At 36.2% G+C, this 19,060-nt stretch overlaps 1 protein-coding gene and 1 non-coding gene across 3 annotated transcripts in view; both read right to left on the bottom strand.

The window, feature by feature from the left end:
* Positions 1-4,902: 4,902 nt before the first annotated feature.
* On the bottom strand, positions 4,903-5,009 carry LOC130856264 (U6 spliceosomal RNA). The gene has a single exon (XR_009054542.1). It is a non-coding gene; the product is annotated as a U6 spliceosomal RNA (small nuclear RNA).
* An 8,223-nt stretch (positions 5,010-13,232) lies between these two features.
* Positions 13,233-19,060, bottom strand: part of TSC22D2 (TSC22 domain family member 2) — a 47,899-nt gene continuing 42,071 nt past the window's right edge. The window contains exons 3-4 of one of the 2 annotated variants that reach the window (XM_057739552.1): positions 15,902-15,953; positions 13,233-14,958 (exon numbers count right to left, since the gene is read on the bottom strand). In XM_057739552.1, the coding sequence (XP_057595535.1) occupies positions 14,698-14,958; positions 15,902-15,953 (313 nt within the window). In that variant the 3' untranslated portion in view covers positions 13,233-14,697. The remainder of the gene's footprint in view (positions 14,959-15,901; positions 15,954-19,060) is intronic. The other variant, XM_057739553.1, reaches the window with a different exon arrangement.

Raw genomic sequence — 19,060 nt, 5'->3', positions numbered from 1 at the left:
TTTGCTGTACAGCAGTAATTAACACAACATTGTAAATTAACAATACTTCAATTAAAAAAAACAAGGATGGACTTTCAAAAAAAAACTTGCTATATATAAGCTTACAGAAATCGAGCATATAGTATTTTCACAAAGTTAGACATACAAGATCGGCAGAATTAGGAACAGAACTGGCAGAATTAGGGGTTACATTTACACTGTAAGGTTTTTACATCTATAGTCAACCAATTTTGACTAAGATGCCAAGATTCAATAGGGAAAGGATAGTATTTTGAATTGGAATCCATATGCAAAAGGATAAATTCAAGCTGTTACCTCATACTGTATACAAAAATTAATTCAAAATGGATCACACACCTAAATATAAAAGCTAAATATACAAAAATTCTAGAAGAGAACAAAGGAGAAAATCTTCATGACTTTGGGGTAGGCAAAGATTTCTTAGATTTGACTGAAAGAACATGAAACATAAAAGAAAGTTTTGATAAACTGTACTTCATCAAATTAAAATGTTCTGCTCAAAATGAAAAGTCACAGCCTGGGAGAAAATATTTGCAATACCTATATCTAACAAAAGATTGTGTACGGAATGTACAAAGACATCTTACAGCTTAAGTAATAATAAGTCAAACAAGCTAATAAACATGGGCAAAAGATTTGCAGAGATACTTCACAAAAGAAGATATGTTCATGGCCAATAAACACATGAAAAGATGCTCAGCATCATTGTTATAAGGGAAATGCAAATTAAAATCACAATGAAATACCACTACATACTTCTTTTGAAGTCTAAAATTAAAGAGTGACAATACTAAGTCCTGGCAAGGATGTGGAGCAACTGGAACTCTCAGTGAGAAAATAAAACATGTAAACACTTTGGAAAACATTTTGCAGTTTTAAAAATCAAATGAACTATATATTTACCACATGAATCACTCCTGGGTATTTATCCAAGAGAAGCGGAAACACTATATCCATACAAAAACTTGTACATAAATGTTCATGCAGCTTTATTCATAACAGTTTCAAATAGGAAGCAGTCCAATTATTCATTAACACTGAACGGATGCACTGTGGTGCATCTCGACAATGGAATGCCCCTCAGCAATACAAAGAAATGAATCACTCATAGAGCAACATATATGAATTTCCCAAAATATTGCAATGAGCAAAAGAAGCCAGGTTCAAGAGATTAATTCTGCATAATTCCATTTACATGAAGTTTAAGATAAGGGAAATCTAAAATTTCAAAAACCAACCCCCAAAACAAACAAAAAACCCACCAAAAGCAAACAAACAAACAAACAAAAACCAAAACCAATCTCCCCAAAACCCAAACAGCAAAAAACAGCCTAGGGTCAGGAGATGGATAGGACTCAACTGCAATGGGGCAGGAGGGAATTTTTGTGATGGGAGAACTACTCTTCATCTTGACTGTGGTTGTGGTTACATGACTATGTACGCTTGTCAAAATTCATCAAACTGTTTATTTAAGTGGTGTATAGGTTACTGTATAGGTTATACCTCCGTATAGTTGTTTAAAAGGTGTTCAAGTTGGAACTATTTGAAATGTTTCTCTCTTTTGAGTAGTCTCCCGGGAACACCTAGATTCTCACCATTTTTGCTTTTTTATCCACTCAGTTTTTTTCCCATGGTGGCAGGTGGTTGTGTAGCTAAGTGGAAAAGAGGGGAAGGAGTTCAAATAAAAGAAATACAGCCTTTTGATATCTTATCATTAGTATATCTGTATATTTGGAGCATAAAGGAAATCTGGGCTTCGGAGTTAGGGAACTGAGTTTCTGTTCTAATAACACATCAAATAGCTATAGTTAATAATACTGTATCGCATATTTGGAAGTTAAGAGTTATCATCACAAGGATGAAAGTTTTGTAACTATGTACAGTGATGGGTGTTAACTAGACTTATTACGGTCATCATTTTGCAATGCATACAAACATCGAATCACTGAAATATGTTATATGTCAATTACAGCTCAATTAAAAAAGAATAAAAATAATCACATAGAAAACTACTTTATCATGTTTGACTCCCACCATAAATAAATGGAGGTGATTATTTCCCATAACTGTGCTAGGTTTGAAAGTTACTGCTTATAAAATCTTTGCTAATTTCATAGGTTAAAATTTTATCTTATTGTTTAATTCTGCATGATTATGTGTAGCACGAATACGTACAAACCAAACAAGAAGAAATCAGAGCAAATGGCAATCTTCTCTCTTTATAAGCCTGTAATAAGTCCCAGGCAAGTATTTCAACAGACTTTTTTGAAGGTAACATAGCAGAAAATTCCTCAGAAGTCAAGAAATGTGGAGTAGCACAAGTATATACTTACTTGGTTGTAAAACAAAAACAAAACTCCACTTTTGACCCTTTTTGAACCTTTGTTTCCTGCTTTCTTTTTTTTTTACAGTGAAATGATTTTATACCCACAGCCCAGACAACCTCTTATCCACATGATGTGAAGGCAAAGGACTCAAGAAATATTGGCCAAGGCCATTCTTATTCTGAAGAAATTCTCATGCAACTGGACAAAGATATATGGAGAAACAGTTCTGGTTACAGGAAAAAATTGAGTGCCATCTAATGGTCCATTAATAGGGGAATGCCCCGGCATGCCTTATTATACTATGCTATTCAATCACTTAAAAGAATAAATATGATCTCTGTGCTGTTATGGAAGGATGTCCATGATTACTGTAGATTTGTAGAAAGCAAGTTGAAGAAGAGTATATTTAGTATGATCCCATTTACATTAAAAAAAAAATCCACAAAATGTGTGTATGCATATGTATCTTAGTTACATGCAGAGAAAACTGTTAGCAGAGATTAACTCTGCAGCGTGGATTGAGGATGAGTAGGGAGAGGAGGTTTTGGCTTTTTTTTTTTTAAAGTAAGCTTCTTCACTGGAATTTTTTAATGAGCATATGCTACTTAAGAAAATACACATTTCAAGCAAATAAACAATAGCTCCCCTCTGCTGCAATGGGGCTGCAGAAGTCAGCCATCAGTAAGCTGATTGCAGAGTGGCTGATATTCTATTGATGGCGACTTGCCTTTCTTCATTCCATGGAGGATATATTGTCATATTTTGTTCATTTTATCCATCTCACATGGCCATTTTTTGAATCACAGAGCTGCCTCAATGAAATCTAACAGATGAATCAATGAATAGGAATAATTTGTGTATAGCTTCAAGGTAATTCATTCTACAAAAGGAGTTTTTCCTTCCTGTGACCTCTAACTCGCTTGAGTACAGTGGGGAGAAAAACATGGGATATGATTTTTTCCTACAGTCTGGAATCTAGTTCTACCACTGAGATCTTGGACAGATTACAAGCTCTCTGGATTCTCTAAACCTGTTTCCCTCTCTGTCAAATGAGCACAATATTTGCTTTCCCAAGCCTTACAAGGATAGTGTGAGGATCTAATGAGACAAAGGGGGAAAAGGATTTTGGAGTAGGTGGTTTAACTTATCTAGGTGACCTCTATTATCATAGGTCCTATTCTCCGCTCCTAAAAATCATCCAATCTTTTCCTAAAGCTTTTGGTCAAGAAGCGATGAAGAAAGAGAGCATGGCCTAGAAAGTGGTACAAAGGAAAGCAAGAGTGAGCATTTACTGTGTGTGTGCTCACTATGGGCCAGGTCTCAGTTAGGCAATGTACATTATTTCACCTGGTTTTATCCTCAAGATGCGCCTATGCCTTGCTATCTCAGGCTACATTTACAGATCAGATTGGAAAACTCAAGAACAGAGAATGAGCAACCTAAGGGCGAACCCTCATTCATTCATCGGTTTAGTAATAGCAGTAGGTACCAGGAGTACAACTGTGAATAAAAAAGTGGAAGTCCCAGCTCTCACAGATCTTACCTTTGAGGGCAAGCTGGTTGGAAGGTCCCCAGCTATCAAAGGCAAAGGAGGGATTCTCACTCAGTTTGATACCACTCAGCTTCCGGCTCTAAGCATTGGCACCGTCCCGCCCCACATTTTTGGTCCCAGAACCCTGATGTTCTTTCTCCTCCTCTCCCTGAGACGCCCCAGGCTGTGCCGACATTGTTGAATATCCAGGGCTAGAAGCTTCTGTTAACCAGTTTTTTCTCGCGGGGTGTGGTTATCTGAGCAGAGGAAACCTCCAGGAAAACTGCATTCCCAGATGAGTCAGCTGTCATCACAGCTGTTACCTAATGCTGAATGGGGCGGGTTCAGGAAGCTGAAGGCAGGGAAAAAGCCAAGACTCACAGGTTTGGAACTCAAGGTCACTCGAAGCCAGGGGTTGGCCGTGCTTCTGCAGCTGGTGCCGTTTTCACTTGTTCATTTTCTCTGGAGAGCAGGACAGGGTAGTTTTCAAGAGTCCAGATAAAAAAAAGGTTGATGTTCCTGGGAAGAGGTTCCTTCTCAATCTTTCGCGATGAATGTTTACCAAGGATAGTCAGTGGGGCAGGGTGGGGTGGGGAGAAGGGAGAGGAACGGGAGAGAGGGTGGGCTGGAGACAGGTGGATGAGAGGAGGGGTCACTAGGAGGTTCTTTGTTTTAAAATGAATTAATTAATTTGTTTTTGGCTGCATTGGGTCTTGGATGCTGCGCATGGGCATTCTCTAGTTGTGGAAAGTGGGGGCTACACTTTGTTGTGGTGAGCGGCCTTCTCATTGTGGTGGCTTCTCTTGTTGTGGAGCACAGGCTCCAGGCACACGGGCTTCAGTAGTTGTGGCACGTGGGCTCGGAAGTTGTGGTGCACGGGCTTAGCTGCTCCGTGGCATGTGAGATTTTTTTTTTTTTAATATTTACATATATATATATTTTTTTAATTTTTTTTGGGGGGTACACCAAGTTCAATCATCTGTTTTAATACACATACCCCATATTCCCTCCCTTCCTTGACTCAAAAATATGGACCGCTTCACGAATTTGCGTGTCATCCTTGCGCAGGGGCCATGCTAATCTTCTCTGTATCGTTCCAATTTTAGTATATGTGCTGCCGAAGCGAGCACCACAGGCGGATTCTTAACCACTGTGCCACCATGGAAGTCCTTCCTGAAGCCTCTTCCTGTGTCCAGGGCAAGAGCATAAAAATGATAAAGAAACTGATCCTCATGAAGAGTCAAGACATGGTTCACAGAGGCGATAAATAGAACAGATGGGTACCAGTGTTGCTGATCTTTATAGCCTTGCTTAGAAATAGTGCTGCATAAGCTAAATGTTACCCATTCCATGCTGTGTTTCTTAGGAAACTTCCTGGCTTGCTGTCAGCTTGTAAGGAGAGTATCTCCAGTCTCCATTTGGCAGAGACGAAGCACACAATAATCCACTGCTCACTTGTGTAACTCTTCACTCCCTGGATCCTCAGGGCATCCTGATCTGCTTTTTCTGGCCACGGATGCTGCTTCTGAACCGGCCCTCACTCTGCCCAGATGTGGGCTTCTTTCCCACATTCCCTCAAGGCACTCTTGACTCAGATGTTACTCCCAGACTCCGCAGTGAACAGACACATCTTCAGGTTGCCATTTCCGTTTCTCAGCTTTTTGCAGGTTATTATTTCCTGGCTTCTCCCTACCAACACCTGAAATATACCATCCCAAATCAACTCACTGTATTCTCTCGTCCTTCTACTCAGAATAAAAAATCCGAGTAAATCTTCCTAAATCACTCCTTATGCATTTTTATTCCTTTCTAGGTACTCATTATTTTGAAAACTGAGAAATAAAAGGAAAGAATTAAGTTCTTGCCTTCCTTATATGAACTGTACCTCAAAGTCACTGAAAAGGGCACTTTTCTCTTCAGAGAAGCGTTTTGCTAATGACTGAGAATGAGAGTGGGTCTAGGTAATGCTTATCAATGCTGCCCCAAATCACAAAATAGAGACAGCCAGCCATTATGTGATGGAGGTATTCACCACCACTTATGAGTTAATCTCGACAAAATATGAACCCTAATCTGATTAAGCTCCTAGATCTAACGAACTTACAGGAAATACAGGGGTAGATACTCTACAAGGATGCAGTCAGCAAAACTCCCACTTGGGGGAAGCTAGTGGACAAACAATTCTGATTGTTAAAGAATTTCAAGGGAAAAAGAGGGGAATGAGGAGTCTGTAGGTTAAAAGAGATTTGAGGCATGCCAACCAATTGCAATGTAGGGACATTATTTTGATTTGAATTCAAACAAATGCAGTATGAAAAATTTAAGACAAGCAGGGAAACGTAGGCCTTGACTATTTTTAATGATATTAGCAAATTGTTAATTTTGTAGTGGGATAATAGTAGTATGGTTATTTCTTTTTAAAAATAAACCTTATATTTTAGAGATGTTATATTTTAAAAATATGTTGCGTTATGATATCTTGAATTTCTTTCAATATAATCCAGAGGATCATGGGTGAAATGGGTGCAAGTGTAAATAATAAGATCACATAATTGTTTAAGCTGGGTGACAGATACATAGGAATTCATTTTACTGTTTACTTTTGTACATAATTGACAATTTCCACAACAAAATGATAAAGAAAAAATGTAAGATAAACCACTGGAAGAATGGACATGGACTATATAGCTTCCCAACCATTAGAGGAGATAAAAAGTGAATAAGAAAACAATCAATTAAAAGCCAAGAGAAAGGAAAAAAAGGGGGGAAATCAACCAAGAATTTCAAGGAGAAAACACAAAACAAGATGGCAGAAATATATCCAACTGTGCCAGTAATGCTAATAGATGGAAACAGATCATTCATCTATTAAAAGAAGATTGAGGACTTCCCTGGTGGTCCAGGGGTTAGGATTCTGCACTTTCACTGCAGGGGCCCAAGTCTGATCCCCGGGAGGGGAACTAAGATCCTGCAGGCTGCACGTGGACACCCCCCCACCGCCAATATAGCTTGGGTTAAAAAATTCAACCATGTACATATATTTTACAAGAGAAACCCCTAAAAAAATAAAAAGGAGGAAGACGAAGCGATAGAAAACTCCTAGACTAAACAAACGATAAGAAAATGAAATTGGGTAAAATTGTTCAATAAGATGAGAATGAAGGGTATTGAATGGAATTACTGTAGTAGCAAAGTGACCACTGGTGACTGTGACCAGAATGGTTTGGGGTCACAGTGGGGGCCCTAACAAGATTGCCTGCGACACGTGGTGAGCAGAAGAGAAAGAAGTAAAAAGGCAGAAGGAACAGAAAAAGCAAGTGGAGGGGGCATGTTCCCAGCCTGTGTAAATACTGATGTGACGAAGCCAGAGGAGAGAGACAAACAGAAGAAATGGGAGAGGGAGAAACATCCCTGGGGAGGAGGGAAGGCTGAAGATGATAAGATCCAGAGCACTGTGGGAGACTTTAGCAGCAGACAAGAAGAAAACACCTTGTATTTGATTTTATTTCTAATTTATTAATTTGTCATTACAACAAACGATACATGAATGCATACCCCAAAACATCAAACATTACAGGTAAAGCTAATGCACTCCACCAAACTACTGTGAACAGTTTGGTTAGTACCCTTCCAGACCTTTCTCTATACATTTTTATAATACATAGTTAGGTACTTAAGATGTACACTGTACAGTATTTGTGTGCGTGAATGGGTGTGGTATGTGTTTTAACATCAGCGGTATCTTGTGTATTTCATGTACCATCCTTCCGTTGTTCCCTAAACTTTTAAAAAACTTAACATTGTATCTTAGAGATCTTTCCATGTCAGTGTATGTAGGACTCTTTCATTGATGCCTAGTATTTTATAATGCGTACCATGCTCCATCCCCTTGATGCGTATTTTGGTTTTTCCAATTTTATATTATTACAACCAAAGGTACAACAGACATTATTGTACAAGCCACCTTGTGAACAAAAGTGTGTAATGTGTGTTTCATTAAAAATTGGAATTATTGGGTCACAGGGCATGTAAATTTAAAATTGTAACAGATACCACTCAGTTGACTTTAAGAGTGGCCATGCTAATTTATATGCTCACCAGCAATGTAGGATTCCTGTTTCCCCACAATCTTGATTTATATTTATTTTAAATATTTGCCAATTGGATCTGAGATAGTCTCTTGTGTTTTAACGTGCATTTCCCTTATTTTGCTAAAGTTAGGCATCTCTTCATAACCTATTTGTAAAACTTTTTGCTTACGTGCATTTTCACAGGAATATTTCTAAAAGGAGTATGTGATCAAAAAGCATAAGACTCACTGCTAGTCTAGCTGGAGTTAATTTTTGTGAGTTAGAGATCTAAAATTATTTTTTTCCCAAATGGTTATACTGTCTTAATACTATTTGTTAAATAATCCATTCTTCCCATACTGATTTGAAGTGTCACTTTTATCATTAACTCAATACATATTTGTGTTTGTTTCTGGATTCTCAACTCTATCAGATTTAATTTTTGCATTAGGTACCTGAGTTATTCTTAACTTGGTGCATTGAATGGTAGCTGATTTTGTTAGCCAAGACGATGAATGTATTCCTTATGAGACAATAGATGATATAACTTATGATACACAAATTCTATTCTTTTTATTTAAATCAGTTCTGTTATCTACAAACTTTAGAGTATTTAGAAATGTGTAAACTTCTCTTTCAGATTAGTTCCTTTTTTTAGGGGACACCTCACAGGCTAAGTATAGAGATGGAAGGCTTTTCACCAGGTCCCCTCTTTCTGGAAGTATTTGATGTTCAAGTTTTTTGGTTATTTAAAGTTGTTTCCTGGCAATGTCAAAGGGTTTCATGTGGCATGGCAATATTACTGTTCATTTCAAGTACCCTTCAGTCAACAAATGATATGACATCTACAAATTGTGACATATACTTTGAAAAAAACAATGTGACACTCTAGCTTTTACTTTTAATTGGACAATGAGCTCCTGGAGTGCACAAATCATGTCTCATTCATCTTTCTATCCCCAAACATCCAGTTCAGGGTGCAGCACCTGAATTGAAATAGAATTGAATTGCATTTCAACAATATTTCTATAAAATAAAACATAAACCTCAAGCTTCTCAAAAGCAAAACCTTTACTTTAGGGGCATCACAAAATTATACATATTTATTTTTTTCTCTCCATCTGCCATCTGATTAAATTATACATATATATTTTTTCTTTCTTAAAAGTAGGAAAGCTAGAATTAGACACTGACCTGATAGTTCATGACCAAGTGTGACAAAAATGTTCCCTTGCTGTCGGTGGACTTCCTCAGGTATGATCTATGCATAGATAGGTTGCTTGCCTGTTAAATGACAGTAAGAACTGTGATCTGGAAAACATTCTGGATTGCAGTGGGCAAGCATACTTTACGGTAGTTACATAGAACTATCTCAGGCATGCAAAAGAATGAAATAAGAAGGTAAACTCAAATTTTTTTACAGGAAAGTAGAAGCGTGACGTTTGCCATATTTTAAAATTCAGTTATTTTTATGATCTGCATTAGCACACCTTTTCCTTCCTTCTTTCAAAGGGCTAACTTTGGCTTACATGGGTAATGCCTTAGCCCATAAACGTCAATCCTCTATTTTATAGCTCAACGCAAGACATCAGACCATGGGAAAATTCCCCAAACTGCTTAATCTATCAGCTCCCCTGGTGAGAAGGAAAAATAAAGCTAACTCACCACCCAAGTATGTTGAACAAATTCTATGACCAAGTAAATCGTGCCAGTGCAAAATGCCAGCTTTCTTACTCTACCATTACCAATCTCAGGCTGTCTTTTATTTTTGATGATTGTTTAAAAAAAAAAAAGTATGTCTATGACCTTTAACTTACTTTGTAAAGTGCCTCACTTAGCATTTTTATTTGTGAGCACAGCATGTCAGCCCAATTGTAGACCACTAAGGAAATCGTTAAATAGCACTTGTACGGTAATCTCTCTACTGACGAAAGGAATACTTGCATTTAAAGAACAGATCGTAACATAAAAATTCTATGACCTGGTATAAAAATATATGAAACAGGAATGCATTCTGGAATGTCAAAAAGGGAAAAATAGGATGCAAGCACACATCAGTAAATAATGAACTTTTAGTATTGCTAGAAAATAAAAACATGGATTACTAGACAGGAGGAGGTGGGAGAAAAGGTCCAGTTTTGCTTACGCAGGGGGCTTATAGGACAGAAAGAAGCCTTCTGAATCAAACTGTGTCAAAGAATGAAAGGTTAAAGCTTAGCAAAACTTGTTCTGACTTGGACTGTTAGTATCTGTTAGTATCTGTTATGGGGCTAAAACCCATATTATCTTTTCTGGGTAGGAAGTGATAGCTCTGAAGGACAGACTTTGAATTCATGCTTTTGGGCCACTCTAATCCTAGTCACTATAAAAGGACTAAACTTGGTTAACCTTTAGGGCTGGATTTATACACAGGCATAAAGGGACAGCCAAGCCTCCTCTAGTCCCCCCTACCCTTTTGGTAAATTCTTGAAATTCCTTTAACAGGAAATGAAGGCTTTCATTTCACAGAGATAGATATAAAGCTGTTGGATGGAAAAGTCTCACTCAAATGTTCTGAGACTTGGGGCTCTCTGATCTTTCCCTGGAGCAAGAAATAACAGGCACCTGATGCTGGGAATGGAATGTTCACCGTGAGGAGAAAAATGGTACAGTAGTACGCAAGACAAATGTCCTTCCCAAACATCACAAGATTGCCTATGTAATTTTGCGTACCCACTATTTCTTTTCCGGATTATTACTGTCCCTCCTAAATTATTTCTCAGCTTCTAGTTTTAGCTCCCAACTACCTCTCATGCGCCACTGGAATGATTAATTTTTCTGAAAGGCAATTCTGATTACAATCCCATTGCTTAAAATCACTCAGTAAGTCATTTCGGCTTTCTGAATTGATGCCAAGCTACTCAGGTGAGTGAGACAGTCATTGCCTGCCTGCATCCTGTGAAACAGTTCTGTGGCTTCTCAAGGAGCTTTGCTTATGCTCTCCTTTAAGCCCTTAAGCACTGTTTTACTTTTGGGACCTTCAAGACTCAGGTGTCACCTCTTTGAGGAAAACTTCCCTAACAAAGCTATCCTTGACTGTGTATTATTATTGCATTGTATCTATTAGTTTGTCTATACCCTTAATCAAACTCTGAATCTTGAGGGCTGGGCTTTGTCCTTTTAAAGCATAGTTGGAGAGAACTGTCATGTCACAAGGTGCCTGCCACTGAGCTGTAAATCTTCCTTTAAAAAAATATTTAAATTTTTAAGATGACGTTAGATCATCTTAAAAGTTTGTTTCCAGAATATTAGGTGATATTTTATTTCTGGTTCTACAAAGATGAATTTTCACAAACAGGTATTTTGGTTACTCTAATCTTAAGGACACTGTGCCCCCCTCCCTGCTGTTTCTTTTTTAAAGGTCCATAAGTGACTAGGGATTGGAACTTGGAGAAATACCCTAATCTCTGACATGTGACAGTTCTTTGTGAATAGTGGCAGTTTTAATTATCCATCACTGAGGGCTTGATGGTAAAGCATTATACTTATTATGCTTAGCTCAGAATATTGGAAACAGAATTGGAAATACCCAGCTATTTTTGGACAAAAAATTATGAGTTAAAGTAACCATGTATTTAATATCTCACAACCCTTCTCTTTCTTGGGGGGAGAGGGGTTGTACAGCAAGCTATAAAATCACATTGTAGCTACCTGAAATTTTTCTTCTTTGGGGAAATTTAGGTTTGTACTGAAGACACATTGCCATATCAGAAACAATATTTTCTACCTATGATTTTGTGGTTGGCTGAGGTAAACCAACAGAACACTTAAGTGGCATCTTCGTCTACGAGCATTTCACTGAGAAAACTATAGATGGCATTCATACAAGACTGTGCTCCCAAAATGGCATCTCAATTAATACTCCAGTTATGTGTAACCAGGGACCCTAAATATCTGAGGTAAAACTGAAATTTACTTAAGATCCTAAACTAATAATTTGGAGGAATACTTGATGTTTTCAAATACAGTATATCTGATGCTGAAAAGCACATAGCTTTCCCACTCTTAAGTTTTTGTCCTTGACTTTGAAGTGGGGGCGTGCCTCATGAGAGTAAGTTTGTATGTATAGGCTTCCTTTTACAGCTATTTTTGGGGTTGTTTAGGGGGATGGGTCCAAAGAGAAGGGGGGAGTTGGGAAAGCAGAGGACAGGCACTACTATAGTTTTGCATTTTTTTAACATGGCACCATTAGTTGAGTATCTTCTCATGTCATTAAATTGAAGTTTATTAATATTTAAGGCTCAATACATTTTGCCTACTTTCTAGAAGTTCACAGGAAAGCTTGCCTTTCTCCATTAGGTCCCGCTATTTAAAAGACAAATAATTTGTGAAATATTAATTTGTATTTCTTAGGTTACTAGAGCTTGAATCTTTAGAAACTGCCCTTTACTTCTTCTGTGAACTACTCACGGTCTTTCTTCAATTGTGATTTTTTTAAAATGAAAAAGTAGTAATAATTGCTTTTAATTATCACTTAAAACATATTAATCATTTCCTCTGTAACTATTATTTTAGCATTTATAGTGTTTTTCTACTCCCAACACCCAAACATAGTTTCACAAAAACCCCAACCTTTTCTAATACTAGTTTTTCTCCACCTGTATTAAATACATTACTGTTTGCACTCGGTGGGGGCACACCCAAGTGAGCTTTTTGGTTAACATTCCAACATGGAAGTTTCACTTTCTAGCTCATCTGCGATGGCTCTACTTAAAAAATCTTACTCCATATCTCTAGGTTGCTTATTCACATCGAAGTACTTAGTTCTTTTAGTTATTTCTATTAACATTAAAATTGTGTTTTTAGTGAATACATCCTGCAGCATAACTAGAATATAAAGTAAATGGAAATCCCATGTATAGTCTGATTTTATGCATTTAGTTTGTGGCTTAAGTTTTTATTTTAGATAAAGAACACATCTTTTAATGCAAAGAGCTGACTATTGATTCCCATTAACTCCTGATTAGCTAGTTGGCTACAGATACAGAGCATGTTAATTTCTACAGGCACCTTTCTGAATTCAAGTAAAAGTTTTGGTAGACAAGGATTTCCTACTTAAATGTCATTGACATAATATGAATATTGAGTACAAATATTGCTCACCATTCTTGCATTCTTTAATTTTACTTTGAAAGTTTAAGAACCATCAAGTCATTAATAACATAGGTTTTCGTTAAAGGAATGTTTGGAACTGTGAAAATACAAATCTAATCAAATTAAATTTTGAACACATATAGAGCCAAATATTTCAACAAAACTGCAGTTTAATTTCAGAAAATGTGTTAAAATATATATTTATACATCAATTTCTGACATACACTTAATGTGTTAGTATACACAAAATGATGCTTTCTCTTGAAACTGTATTTATGAAATGTACATTTTAATTTAAATACTCAGTATACACTGCACTTAATCTGCATGTTGCATTTATTAAATACATTAAAATCTGCAATGTAACAAAACGTTTTCTGCATACGAAATTCAAAACACCATTTTAAATGAACAAAAGATGGCTCACTTCTTTTTTTTTTTTTTTTTTACAACTAGTGTATAGTACACTAGCTCAGCTCCACCATACTACCTGTTCGTTCTTTTTTATTTGACATTGTTCACAGACTAGTACATATTACAATAAGAGTGCTGGATAAAAACATGAGGTACGAAAGTGGTTCAAAGATTATAGGTCATGCAGATCATGCTAGACAGCAAAGAAAATTGTGACCGAGAAAACACTAAATAAAAATACATAAAGAATGTGCATTATAAAAAAAAAACAAAAACAAAAAAACTCCATTACACAGCTTTGCTTCTTTGGTTACAAAGTAGGTTGAACAATTTCACAGCTTTTTATTCCCACCCGAAAAAAAAGTCATACGAAATGTCAAAAAGCAGAGGAATCGTGGCAATTTCTCTATTAGAAAGTAGAAACAAATGAACAAAGTTTTCTTCATCAAAATAGCCCAATTATTTATTATATCACAATAACTGGTGACTACCTGTACAGTTGCACTATGTTCTTCATACTTACACTATACAAAATTTACATTCAAGCTGGGTCTTTACTACTGAAAATAAATACCGAAGGTAAATTGCCATTAGTGTTAGAAATATGCCAGGATTCTTTTGTTCAATTATTGCCTAAACGTTTTACCTATTAAATGCAATCCTGTCTTTCAATTCCTTTACCGATACTTATAATTATTCAAAAAAATTAAAAAAGTTCTGTGACATTGTTCATGTACATTATGAAAATAGCAGCCCTGTAATAAATAAAACACAAATAAATGAAAACTTATGTAGGCAAATGTTACTGATATTGAAAGAAAAGTGGCTCTTTAGATGAACTGTTATTTACAATGTGATAGGAAGGCTCAGGGTAAACCCATAGGTAATAAGAAACATGAGAGAGCCACCAAAGCTCTTAAAAGACCCCACTCGTGCGCACCAGGTAAAATGCAAACCTTGCTTGCTTTAATACACCCCATCTATTATTTTCCTTGTGTACTGATGACATAAACTGGACATCAACAGCGCTGTATGACATCTCAAAGAGAGGAAAAGCTCTTGTAGAATGATTGTCTAATACTGAAAAGGCCAAACACACAACCGAAGCATGGCTACTTGCTTTCGTATAAAGTGGAAAGAACACCAGTGGCACACAAGGATAGATTGCTTTCAGTTTTTTTCTTAATGAGGCAAGAAAGCTTTATGCTGAGGAGACATTCGGCTGCTGTGGAGGTTGCGTTGGCTGCGAAGGCTGTGCTATCACTGCTTGCTGTTGAGAAGTGCTACCAGGATTGGCCTGTTGGGCTGGGAGTTGGGATAATTGATCATTGTTTGAAAGAGATTTTAACAGTGCATTTTCTCGTTCAAGTAAAGAGTTTCTTTCAACTAATTCTTTTATTTGTTCCTTTAGAACTTCCACTTCTTCTCTTACTGCATACATCAAATGGCTTTTCACCAGATCCTGTGAAAAACAAAATTAGGAATGTCAAAAAAGAGTGAAAGGGAAAGGAGCTGCTATTTGGTTTCAGCCTACCTGGTGCCTTATAAACATAAGGCAGTTTTATATTAGTTTTCCTGCTCCTGCTTTTAATGTTTCCACTGTTTCTTCACTGACCCTAAGGAAGATGAGGTGGAAAAAGTCTACTTCCCAACTAGGGCAGCAAGCCCAGGATTTTCTTTTCAAAGTTGGAGTGATTTAAAAAAATACTAGTCCTTACATTGTCAATTAACATAAGCTTGGAATTAAAAAAAAAAGTTTAAAACTATATATTCAGATGTCAAAGAGAACAAAGGATATTAAACTGTCTGATATTAAACTAGTTATAGTGCTGCTTTAAGAGATAAAGTGACCTGCAATTTCCAACTTTAAAACCTTAGAATTAAAAAAAAGCTTGAGACCAATGGCCTTTATTTATAACCTATGGTTTTAATAACTTGAATCAAAATATTTTTAATAATGAGTAGAATCATCTTTAAGAAAACCAAAAAATTGATAGTAATAGCAGAAATCAGAATCAGAATCAACAGAAACAAGTCTATTTATTAAAGCTGAGTAAAACAGTCACTGTAAATAACCAAAGGATGGAAAAGATTTCCAGCTGAAGTTTTCATTTTAATACTCCTTTGTCTCTATTTTTCATGCTGAGATATTTAGGGGATCAAATCCATGTTGATTATGTATATCCCCTAAAATGGCATGAAATGTAAGATGTTCAAGTAGGGGAAATATCTGTCCCACTGATATTTCTAGACTAAAAATTCTCAAAGTTCAAGCATTTTCAACCAAATCTCATTATCAAAAAATACACTTTGGTCATCTTGGTTTAAAGAATTAGGTATTTGTTTTTTAGAACTGGTAAAACCCAACAATCTATGAAATGAGAGGACTATAAATTTCTACTTACCATTGCTTGTTCTATTTTGTTGTCAATGGCTACACCACCTCCCCCAGATGCACTGGAAAAAATTAGAATATTTCATTAAATTATTCTAAAAAATGTAAGCTCCAAGTCTTAAAATAATTAAAAACACTTCTGTTTTACTTAAAACCAAAAAAAAAACCCAGTAATTTAAAACAGATTATTAGTCTATTCACACAATTTCATACTCAGAGCTCTCATTTTGAAAATGAGGGTCTCAGTCAACAGATGACTGCCAAAAATCCTTTGTAGTTTCAATGTTTCTAATTTGCCTATGACATACAAATGCTACTTTAAAAAGGAACTCTCTCAATTCTACTCAGTTCTCAATTTGGTGAACTTAAGATACGTTTTGAATGAGTAGTACCCTCTCCACATCTCTTCATGTACCACCTATATATTCCAACTGTCTTTCATGTAGAAATTCCAGTGGTTGCTTATTGCATTAAATTCAGATGAAGATTTTTCTTCTATAGATTTTATATATATATTTTTATTTTTTTTATTTTTTTAAATTTTTTTGGGGGTACACCAGGTTCAATCATCTGTTTTTATACACATATCCCCGTATTCCCTCCCTTCCTTGACTCCCCCCCCCCCCGAGATTTTATATTTTAATATTTGGTTTTTAAATTTTAAAAACTGGCTTGTAAAAATGATTCAGAGGGCTTTGGGGCAAACAGTACTTGCAGGGTTGGTTAACAAGGAACTCAACATTCTGGCAGGCTTGCATGCTTTGACTGTAGTTTACTAGCTGGCAAAAATCACCTACTAAAGTATGTGGTTTAGACCAATTATTCCTAGAAATAATTGGAAACAGTCTTGCTGATAAGTACATCCCAAGTTCAAATATCACCTTAGCATTTATATGATAATGACACAGAGGACTGAAAATTGTCCTCTTTGGCAGTTTATATTTTCCCATGTATGTAGTGAGGATCTATATCCTTTTCTTGATGTTTTTGTAAATTTTAAGGAATAGTTATTAGATTTTCTTGTAAATATAAATCTGATACGTTAATCTACTGAATCAATACAAAACGAGGTCTTTATACAAAACTTTACTGCATACTCTTCATTTACTATTTAGTGCTAAATTTAGGTTCTAAAATATCTGAAGACTATTTTACTTTAGATGATGAGGACCCTCAATGTTCTATCAGATTGAGGTCAGAAATATCCTGTCTGATATAGTAGTGCCTTTTATATTGTAATCTAAGTAGATCTGGTTATAATCCTGGTTCTGCTACTCACTACCTATGTGACCATCAGTAAATCAACTATTTAACTTCCTTGGACCTCAGTTTTCTCATCTGTAAAATGAAGGGGTTGGTGTCAATGCCTCAATGGACTTTGAACTTTTAAACCCTTTAAACTCTGAATCAATGCATGGAAACTTGAAGCTTGTTTATCTGAGCATTAACCACATTAACTACAGCATCTACTTTACTTCTTGCTGCTGCTGTTAAGATGCTGTAAGATGAAAAGGGGCTTCTGTACACCTAATAACTGGAAAAGATATATAGATCATTAATAAATACTTATATATGTTAGGCTTCAAATGCTTGTAGAGAGCAAGGTATGCTTCATGTAACTGTAAACTACAGAACTATACAAACTTTAGTGTAAAGTTAAGCTCAGACACCATATGGATAAATTACCAAATATTGGTCATAATTTGGCAAAAAAAATAGCGATAGGCATTTAGATTAGAATTTGCCTGAGAATCCTAGATTATACTTAATTTTTTTACTTCTATGTCAAGGAAAAACAAATAGTTTTAGTCATTTCATGACAAATACATTCAATTCTTTTAACACATCAGTTTTAAATAGAATATCTTAAATGCTAACCTTAACACCAGTTTTACATATTAATGAGCAAACAAAACAAAAAAAAACCCAAATAAATCTCAAACCCTTAAAATAAGATTTCTTCTTCTTCTTCTTTTTTGATAATTAAAATAAAACCTAGTCAGTTTCCAAACCATTTCCTCAGTCAAGGAACAATAATTAGCATCCTATTCTTTGCTGATATAATAACCTCTAGTCCTGACTCAGATCTCTTTTACTGCTAAGGAGGAACAGGTTTGCAACGTATAAACGAATCATGTTGAAGATATGTGTCCCTTAAAAGGTATTACTATTCCAGTTTTGTTAAACATTGTACTTTAACAGAATCGAATCAGTCACAGATAAAATTACTATCACTATAGTCACCTTTGGCCACTTTGAAGGCTGTTATCAAGAATACTATAATCTGCTGCAGAGGTTCTCAAACTTTAGCATGCACCAGAATCATCTAGATGTTTTGTTAAAACAGATTGCTGGGCTCCACCTCAGTTTCAGATTCAGTAGGTCTGGGGTGGGGCCCAGAAATCTGCAGTTCTAATAAATTTCCAGGTGATGCTGATTCTGCTGCCTGACAAACCATACTTTTGAGAACCACTGGCTTACAGAGATGAAAGAAGAGTAATAAAAAAAAACCTAACTCTACTTTAAAAATTTCTTAGCCTGGTATACAAAACCATTTACGACCTTGACCTCTGCCTTCTATGGTCTCCTTTCCTCTCATACTCCATCTGGCATATTGTGTCATGGTCTTATATAGCTATTTGCAGTCTGTGGAACATATGTCCTCTCAGGTTTCCATGGCTTTGCAGAAACTGCTCCCTCAGCTGGAAATGCTCAGTTCCAATTCATCTGGTTATCTCTTACTTGTTCCTTAAGATGCTTGGTGCCATCTCTTCGGCAATGCCTTCTGATTTCCTCAGGTAGAACCAAATATTCCATCCCTTTTGTGGTCCACTAAAATCACCACAAACTTTTTATAGTGCATAACCAGGCAATTCTGGCTCCTCCATATACTCACTGTAAATTCTAGAAAATTATTTAACCTTTCTAGAACTCAGTTTTTTTTTTCTTTTTTAACCTAAAATAAGGATTATATACGCCAATTCACAAAACTCCTGTGAGGATTGAGTTTAAATAATACTACCACTGCTAACTCTATCAGACTGAGATCCCTGAGGGAGGTGCATTACCTCCTTCACCTCTGTGAAGAAGTGAACAGTGCCTGGCACACAGCAGCTCAAATGTATACTGAGTCAATATGATAGTAATTAGATTAGAAATAACTACTGGT

Source organism: Hippopotamus amphibius, chromosome 6 (assembly GCF_030028045.1).
Source record: "Hippopotamus amphibius kiboko isolate mHipAmp2 chromosome 6, mHipAmp2.hap2, whole genome shotgun sequence".
Lineage (NCBI taxonomy): Eukaryota > Metazoa > Chordata > Mammalia > Artiodactyla > Hippopotamidae > Hippopotamus > Hippopotamus amphibius.
This window is presented reverse-complemented; position numbering and strand designations above follow the sequence as displayed.